Source organism: Varanus komodoensis, unplaced genomic scaffold, assembly GCF_004798865.1.
Source record: "Varanus komodoensis strain SLA01 unplaced genomic scaffold, ASM479886v1 scaffold8, whole genome shotgun sequence".
NCBI lineage: Eukaryota > Metazoa > Chordata > Lepidosauria > Squamata > Varanidae > Varanus > Varanus komodoensis.
The window spans coordinates 35,763,792-35,773,129 of NW_025336481.1; the positions used below are offsets into that span (position 1 = coordinate 35,763,792).

The 9,338-nt window shown below is 47.2% G+C and overlaps 1 protein-coding gene across 1 annotated transcript; it reads right to left on the minus strand.

Moving 5' to 3' along the window:
- Nucleotides 1-544: 544 nt before the first annotated feature.
- Nucleotides 545-7,130, minus strand: EDN1 (endothelin 1). Its single transcript, XM_044455773.1, has 5 exons — nucleotides 6,852-7,130; nucleotides 5,191-5,332; nucleotides 3,840-3,998; nucleotides 3,196-3,309; nucleotides 545-1,914 (listed from the first exon to the last, which is right to left on the minus strand). The coding sequence occupies exons 1-5, from the start codon at nucleotides 6,913-6,915 to the stop codon at nucleotides 1,773-1,775; spliced, it is 621 nt and encodes a 206-aa protein (XP_044311708.1). The 5' UTR covers nucleotides 6,916-7,130; the 3' UTR covers nucleotides 545-1,772.
- Nucleotides 7,131-9,338: the final 2,208 nt, after the last annotated feature.

The following is a 9,338-nucleotide window of genomic DNA, read 5'->3' on the forward strand; positions in this document are numbered from 1 at the left end:
GTTCCCTCTTCTCCCATAAACCGATGAAGATGGACTCTATCAGACATTACATTGAAACACTTTTGGACCAATTGTCAGCAGAATCCATTTTATCAGCAAGCCTTGCTGACAAAATGCAGTTTTGCTCAGTATTACGGAGGCTTGCAGACTTTAACCCTACACAACCCCTAATCCATTTGCTTGGATGCAGCTCCTACTGACTTATTTGGAAGAAGTGATTATCAGGGGCTAGTCCTGTTGTGATCAATAGGATAAGTCAAGAGGCAGCTTTGCATTGCCTTTTACCCTCGATGGGAGACTGACATGCAGAAAAATCAGTTAAAATAAAAGTTAAATCTTAAAAAGTTCTTTAAGATGTAACAGCAGATCCACTCACGTTTTTTTCTGGTCAGTTGTCAATCGTCCTGACACAGAGCTTAACGGGCTTTGCTCTTAAAATAGGAAGTTTATGGATCAATATAGAGAATGCTCCATCCCCCCTCACCCCACCATGGGTCTCAACTCCTAGTTTACTGTGTAGAATTGTTGCTGTGAAAGAGGCCAATGCAGTAGTTAAAAATATTTATTACTAGTACATTTACCTTAACAGACATAAGGCATTTCCCCAATTTCATACAGAAATGTTCATACAGACATGCATAGACCAATATGGCCTGCTTCAATGTATATTCAACATGGTAAATATAATGACACCTTTCCTGAATATAAATACAGATAGAGATAAAAAAATAAGCACACCATACAAAATACAACCCAATCATATGGATAAATCCACTGCTAGAAATGTTCATTCAGCATTAACCATCCATCTTAGTTTTAAATCATGTGATGCCTTCCAGATTTTCATTCAGGCCCAGGCAAAACAACCTCTTATCAGGACATCAGTTGTCCAAGTCAGCACAGTAACACTCAGCGCTATTAGATCCTCTGCTGCATTAAGTGTGAGTGCCGCTTCTCTCAATACGATCAACTCCGTTCATTGAAATGAACCCCTTCATACTTCCATTCTCCGAAGCACACACTTACTTGAAAGAATAACCCACTGAGAAACAATGAGAGCCACTTCCCACAAAGTATGCACCGTGCTTAGGATGGGGACTATTGGTTTCGTTCCATCATCAGCATCGAGAGAATGCTGATCTGCAGCCCTGAAGATTCAGGACAAACTACCTGGTGAACAAGATGTGTTGATGACGAATGCTTAAAAATAAGAGGTCGCAGCTGATGCTTGAAGTCACACGGACATTATAGCAATACTTTAGCAAGAGTGCAACACACAGCATGTGAGGTAGACCTGTTATGCTCAGACACTTTGCATTTCATGAGTCAAGATCACAGGCATCTTCTCTTTCGGATCCTGACCTTGTCATTTCTGATCTTCTCGATCAGAATGCAGTTTACGTTATATATTTGAAGCCTGCCAAACCAAATGAGCTTGCTGGTCCAGTTTTACCCTCTCTTCCGATCTGGGCCCCAGCTTTGTCACATCTTCCTCTGACAGCCCACCAAAAAAAAAAAAGTCAGCTGAAGGACTGTTCTGTGACCCAGCCCAGCTCACTGAATTCCAAAAGGGTGGCAGCATTGAAGCGCTTTGTCATCTGTCCGAATGGAAGATTTATTTGGGCCCTCCTTTACCTTTAGAGAGTTAATATTTAGAACAACACTCCTTGATCTTTTCCTGGAGTGGAATGTTAAGAAGTCAAAACAGAGCCCCAGCAATGCTTTGACATTAATTCTTGATGACTTGAGGATTAGGTTTGGTGATCTTTCCACTAAGATGTCATCTTCAGGCTTTCCCAAATGTTTTGCTTTTTATATGTTCGGTTATGCTTCAGCTGTTTTGGTTTATGCAGCCTCCTCTTCAGTTTGGCAATACTAAAAGCAGCTTTGATACTGTTACCAATGGAATCTAACCTGCAGAAACAAGCAATCATCAAATAAGTTCAGATATTGTGTGCTTGCACTGTGTGTGTATTGCAGAGAAAAGCACATAGACATCATGTATTGTAGTCCTCTTAGTCACATGCTTGTTTAATTAATGTGAGTTTTTAATTAATGCAAAAAAGTCAGCCTTCCCCAACCTGATGCTTTACTGTTATTTATTCCATTGCATGTATACCCCACCTTTTTTCCCCTTGAGAGGCACCCAAGGCAACTTACAGCCCTTTCCCCCTCCATTTTATCTTCACGACAAAATGAGGTGGATTAGGGTAAGAATGAGTGACTGGCCCAAAAACACCCAGTCAGCTTCATGGCTGAGTAGGGAGTAGAACCGAGAACTCCTAGGTTCCCATTCCAACATTCTCACCACCACATCACATTGCTTTAAACTCAGCCTGGGCAGGTTGAAAAGATTGGGAGAGGCAATCTTTGCCTCTCAGACCTTACACTCTGCATTTTGCTGGACAGGCTTTGTAGGTGAACCTCTCTGATCCAAATTGGTCCAGCCTGATCATAGGAGGATAGAATAGTAGAGTTGGAAGGAGCCGTGAAGGCCATCGGGTCCAACCCCCTGCTGTTGCAGGGCACCTATTAAGTCTGCTGCCTTTTCCTGCCATGCAGATCGGAGACGTGAAATTGCTAAATTCCTGAGAGTCAGGCTGCTGTTAAAGGCAAGTAAGAGGGGGAGCCCAGAAAGATGATGCAATCCCGTCATCAACTTACTAAGCCAATTCACATCTAGCACATTAAACAGTGCACTACAGTTGTAATAATCCCTGTGGAACCAAACACTAGGAAGCCATTTGCTGAAGCATATTTACATACGTTTCCTAAAACAGGCGTCACCTACTGTAAAATAAATGATACCTCTCACATGAAGCTCATCCAGTAAACTATCAAGTGCTACAAGGGAAGTTGATTTAAAGCACTGTCATTCTTGTCTATAAGAAAATGCAGGTCACGCACCATGTGCATGAGCAAGATATCCAACTGAATGACCTGTGCCCAATGTTATGGTAATCCCCAGTGCTTCATAAAATAGGAAATGAATGAGGTTAGGCAAAGCTGCTTGAGCCACAGGCCAGAAATGCGCTGTGTAGAACATGGCTGGGAAATGTTTGTGATGGGGAGATTCCATCCAGCTAATAAAACCAAAATACTAAATTCCGACCAGCTTGGAGCACACCTTACACTCTGTTCCATGGGACTTTTTCTGAGCAGGCCTTACCCCCAGGGTGCAAAGGAGTAACTCACCTTCTCATTTCCTTGATGTTAACCAACTGCTTGTATACACATTTCAGCCCAAGCCCGTTGCAATCTTTTTCTTTATGAAGAGGTCTCCAACCCTTTTCTTTGGTGGACTGAGCCCTATTTAAAGTAAAATGAAGTATAACTATGAGAACATTTGGAATCCGTATCTGTGTTATTTGTCTCCCACCTCTCCTCCATACATACCCGCCACCACAATTGCACCTTTACACAACAACCCTACAAATAGATTGGAGAGTGATCCAAGAAGATGCAGAGAGTTTGGCTGAGGTTTTATAAATCAAATAAGATGCATAGTCCAATATAAGGCCAACACTCTGTCCATTACACCACGGGTAGGCAAAAGGTGCATTTCCAAATGTTTTGGACTACATCTCCCAGCATCCTTGGCCATTGGTCATGCTCACTGGGGCTGATGAGAACTGGAGTCCAAGACACCAGGTGGGCATCAGATCACAGACGCTTCTTCCCTGTCTTGAGGCTACCTGTTCAAGCCATGTGCCTCATATACCTTCAGTAATACCTGAAGACACGAGAAGAGTCCTGAACCTCCCAGCATGCCCCAGCCAAACAAACATGCTCCATGTAAGTATACTAGAATCTAGCACCCCATTCAGCATAGGACATACCAGTGCTCTTTCCCACTCAGGCAGAAGTCCAGACACTTCTTGTTTTTTTGATTAGCACACCGGCATCTGCTGAGAGAACCTGGCAGATTTCCAAGAGGTGAGTCTTCCAGCGATCGCCTGGTTCGAGAAGGGCCTCCAAGTCCATATGGCACAGTTCGCCTATCATGGGGAAAAAGGGGGCAGGAACCTTAATTTCACTGCATAGATATGTGAGATGTCTTAATATGGTGCGTACTACTTGGCATATACTGCTGGCAGATGGTGGTTTTCAAAATTCATTTCAGCACTCTTATCAAGGTTCTTTTCAATTGCACAAGATTTTTGAAACTTTCTCAGGTTTTCTATGCTTATTTGTAAAGTATTATGATTAACCATAGTCCTCAGTATGCTGAGCAATCAAAAGTCCATACAAAAGATTTGTGGCCAGATTTTGTCTTAACAGCTACAATTCAGAAGCATATTTCAATCTGACACTGTAAACTTTAATTCATTTATGAATTAAAATCAGGCTACCACACATATCCTAAAACAAATAAGCAAATTGGATTTAATATCACTTTGTTAAGCAATCTGCTATAAAGCATCAGGCTGACTAATTTTTGAAGTTACCACCACCACCACCACCCCAATTTCCAGAAGAATTCAAAAATTGTTTAGCATAAGGGTGCAGTAGTCATTACTGTTTACAACCAGTATTGTGTTCGCTTAGAAGTAAACCTTGTTAAATTAGGGAAACTTGTTTGGAAACCAGTTGCCATGCTCAGCAATATATTTAAATATATTTGGGAAAGGGTTTCAGAACTTTTGCTTTAATTCAGAACTTTTGCTTTTCTCCCAGGCCACAACCTTACTTAAGGTAGCTTAAAATCCCATTGCTTTGGACAGCGATAGCTGCAGTCCTACAGACATTTGCAGGTTAGCCCTATTAAATTCCATGAGCTGTATCTACAGTCAGTGCAATTTGCTTTCATTTCAATTCATCTGCTCTAAGCAGGCTTAATAGTGATTATCAGTAGAACCCAATAGGTCTGTGCTCTCAGTGATGATACTTTAAGATAATGATGCCCTGGTTTGCATGTCTCGTGGGAAACTTTAAACATCTTCTAAGAAAAGGAACCTGCCAGAACGTTGGGGTGGGTTATCCTAAGGTTATGCTAAATCTAGGGTGCAATAAGCCCTCTCATTTCTCCTCTCATTTAGGCCTGGCTGGTGCTGGTTACAGGCTGGACAGATAAGTGAGTGAAGTTGCCTTAAGGAAGAAAGAATAAGAGGCTAATTAAGCCACAACCGCAGCTGCAGGACGATAAAAACTACATTAAAGGCTTAGTTCCAAGGAGGAGGCAGGACTCACTCGGGGGTGTTAATCCAGATGATGTCCAGGTGGCAGAAATAGACGCACTCCTTGTCCATCAGGGAAGAGCAGGAGCAGCGCTTGGCCCGGCGCGGCGGCGAGGGGGCGCTGGAGGGCTGCTTGGCGGCGCGGAGTTCAGCATCTGCAGGGGGCGAGACAAGGCAAGGCACCGGGTGAGGCCGGCGCTCCTATCGGCCTCGGCGGGGCGGGAAGGCGCGTTATTCGGACGACGCAGCGCAGCGCTGCTTCTCCCGGCGGCGCCGGGAGACGTCGGCAGCGCAGCGCCCGCGCTTGCTGGCGGGTCACTCAAGCAGTTACTGAGCGGGCCGCCGGCTTGGGCAGCGCTGGGGTGGGGGTGCTCCTGATGCCTCGGGCGTCCAGTCCCATCTTCCCCAGCCAGCATAGCCGATTGGTTGGAATGCTAGGCGCAGTAGTCCAGAGCGTCAGGAGGCACCAGGCTGGCTGGTAAAGGGCGCGTTTTGCGCCAAATTTTCATGCAACCAAGAGAAGTAAAACGCGTGGGGAGAAATCCAGACTGGCTGCCCGGACTTTGGGTGGACGCGCCACCCTTGGTTATTATGGCGCTGTTCAAACAGCTGCGGATGCATTGGAGAGAATCGAGTCCGGCGCAGGAGCCCCGAGGGTCCTCCGGGACTTACTCCCGGTGCCGAGAGGGATGGGGTGATGGCCCCTCTGCTCAACAGCAATCCAACTTGGGGTAATTCCCGAAAGTGGCTAAGATGGCAGGTGGAGTCCTTATCTAGACCGCGCCATTTCACCAAGCCAATTCGGGTCTGTTAACAGGTGAGCCAAGAATCCCTCCGATTATCCGAAAAAGGCGCCCTGTAGCATCTTTCCAATGGAGTGCGCTTTAGCAGACCAGCCTCGGCGTAGGTTGGACACCCCCGAGCCTTGCACGATAGCTGCCACTGTTGGTCCTACGAAGAGTAGACCCATTGAAATGACAAATCCAAAACGCATTTAGGCCCCATTCATTTCAGTGGATCTACTCCACGTCGGACTAACGTTGGATACTGGCCGCTTGGGATTTCGACTCAAGGGGCAGGTTAGACGTAGGCTGCAATCCTGCACCCACTTAACTGCAGGGGCTTACTTCTGAGTAGATATGCATAGGTTTGCAGTGACATCCTATACCCACTTAAGCCCTGTTCAGATCAGTGGGTACAGGCACGCTAAGCGCTGCAGGATTCCGGCCGATTCGCAAGATTCTGATGGCATTTGGTGTGAAACCCATCCTGGTGACCATACAGAACTGTCCCTCCTAGATCTTTGCCCGATGGACTATGACAGGAGGGTGATTTTTTCTTGTTTTAAGGGAAAAAAGAACTAATTATCAAGACTGACGATCCACAAAACCGCTAAGCCGAGACATGGAGTTAATGCCAACATCATCTAAGCTCTAAGGAGGCGCTGGCACTGGATGGGACGATCTGGTTTAAAAGCCAAAGCAAAAAGCCAACAACTCTGGCTCACCTGCTTTGTGGATCGCAGCTGTGGGGCTCCTCTTAGCACACAAGGCTAAGCCAGCGCCCCAGGGGAGAAGCCCAAGAGCGGTTTCTCGAAGAGGACCCAACAGCAGGCTACCAGGAAAGACCACAAAATTGCAAAGGTGCGACGGGTGAGCGTCGATGGTAGCTTACCTGCCTGCTGAAGTCCTTGGCTGATCATAAAGAGCAAGGGAAGGATCAGTCGCGTGTAATCCATCCCGAGGATTCCCCTGGCAAAACCCAAGACAACGTGCGATATCCCTTTGGAGGCGCCTTTGCTTCCCCTTGCAGGTTGCAAGCAGCCGCGGACCGCGCGCCCGTCGCCAGAGATCCAAGGACGCGAGAACTCGGCAGCCCGCTAGGCAGCAGTGAGGCACGCTGAGGGCAGAGGGGCGGGCCGGCGTTCTTGCTCCAGCGAGGCTCCCCGAGCGCTTCTGACTGGGTTGCTTCTCCGCGACTCCTTTTATACGCGCTCCTAGAGAGCGGCGTAAACAGCCCCGACTTTATTTTATCCGGAGACAATGTTATTGTGTTATATTAGTCACCGAGAGGCAACGTGCAGAGTGAGATAAGGGCACGCTGGAAAGGAAATCGCTGCGAGCTTCAGAGAGGCAGACGCCGTCTGGCAAGGCAGAGGCAGAGTTGCACAGGAAAATAAATACCCGGCGCAGACCTTTAGGGAAGAAAGAATCCCGAGGGCGCAGGGCGCCTCCGGCGCGCGGCCAACAGGGGGCGCACGGGTGACCCAGGCGCGAACCGCGGCTGACGGCTTGTTTTGCGGGGCAGCGGGCGGCTTTATCTGCGCAGCGAATTCCTTTCGGGGCACAATTAGACATCTGGGTTAGGAGGACAATGGGAACCTTCCCCAGGCAGTGCAAGATGCAGCCTCCTTTTTTTCGGTCTGTGTGGAAAGCATGAATGTGCTTCGCCCATCCCAAAGTGGGGAGAAGCTTTTACAGCAGGGGTTGATTGGCCACACAACCTGCTCCCCATCCGGGATGGGCTCTCCTTCGCAGGGGATATTTGAGCACGCGCTGGAGGCCTGCCCGAGAGGCCCCGGTGTTGCAAGATCCCTGCTGGGAGCAAGGGGTTGGCCGAGAGTGGATCCCCCAGTAATGGTTCTTAGCTTTCCAAACATCGGAAAGGTCCCAGGTCTGAGAAGGAAGGATAGTTAGAGGACCTCCAAGGCGCCTTCCAGCTCAAAGGTCTTTGCTTAGATTCAGATTGGTCCTCCATGGACAGGACTCCTTCCATTGCTGGGATATAGTGAGCCGCTCCTTGCAGGAGGAAGGTGGTGGGGCGGCTGTGGGGTCTGTGGGGAGGAAATGCAAGGGTCGCCTCCCCTTCAGCACAAGCAACACTCCATGAAGCAGTTCTAGGGTCCAACCTAAGCAGAGTGATTTCACTGAGTGAGTTAAGCACGTGCTTAAGGCTCTCCTGTTGACATTAAATGCCCTTAAAAGTGCTTTAGACCTGTCCTGTGTATTTAGGCTGCGGTCCTGTATGTGTGTTTAAGAAGAATAAAGGCCACCAACTCCCTGCGTGCTTCCAGAAAGCATGTCTACCCTGTCTAACCCTGCATAGGATGTCATTTCACAATATTTATGAATTGCTTTTATTATTTCTTACTGTAAGCAACATATGGAAGACATGATTATCTCTCTGGCAACATCTGTTGCAAAAGCTACGTTTTTCAGTAGGAGCCCAGAACCCAGCAGATCTTTTGATGCTTACCTGACAGACGTTCAGGAAATGGGGCACTATTGGCGATGGTGGATCAAACTTGCAAAGCCACTGGTACCACTGGGAAAGCATCTTTCAGTGGATGCAGCAACCAAGCAGGCCAATAAATAAGCAATCTGGCAATTCTAAGGATCATACACAGGAGAATCCTGTTACAGATACGAACAGGTTCCAGAGTGGTAAGCAATGAAATGAACAAGACATATAAAAAATGGGCCTGTAGCTCATCAGTCAAGGAACCCTCCTGAAAAATGTTTCCAGGAGGCATTAAAAACACAGTGTTGGCATTTGCTTGCCCGCTGGGGGCATGGAGTGCCACAGAAATGGAACCAACACAGTGAAGGCTCTGCTCTGGCTGGACTCCTATTCGGCCATGTGGACCCCCCTTCCCCTCAAGGAGCACGCCATGGTCTCACATCATTACCCAGTCTCTCAGGTCAGCTGTACCACCTCCACTCAGGGCTGCTACCGCATGAAGGGAACAGTGTCCATACCCATAAACAGTTTTCTGTGCCACAAGCCTGCTCGAACTAGCCAAATCTGTCACATAATGATGATTATTTGTGGCAACGTTTGGGGTTTTTGTTGGAAGGTGGCTTGGTTTCCTTCTTTCAAGAAATGCATCTGTAGCCCAAGTGACTCATAAATTTATTTCTTCCTGCTTATCAAAACTGCCTGCTGGAATAGATTGAGCTTGCTCAGGGCAAGATTATGCACATGCAAACATTTCTTTCCAGCACAACAAATATCCAAATATTGCAGCAATGCGGCATCCTAAAAGGCCTTTACATTTCACTAGTGAACAGCTCTGACTATGTCTGGATTGGAATAACCAGTACTTTCATACAGCAGAGCCCTTAAGCAAACTTATTCAGTTGTCCAAGACGCACAATTGTG

Bases quoted from the DNA above. Each gene is read 5' to 3' on its own strand.
- EDN1 (XM_044455773.1), bottom strand. From the start codon at position 6,915: ATGGATTACACGCGACTGATCCTTCCCTTGCTCTTTATGATCAGCCAA. The intron at 5,333-6,851 runs GTAAGCTACCAT...CGCCCCCTGCAG, and splicing joins CCAAGGACTTCAGCAGGCAG to ATGCTGAACTCCGCGCCGCC. The intron at 1,915-3,195 runs GTGAGTTACTCC...TTGTTTCTGCAG, and splicing joins AACATCAAGGAAATGAGAAG to GTTAGATTCCATTGGTAACA.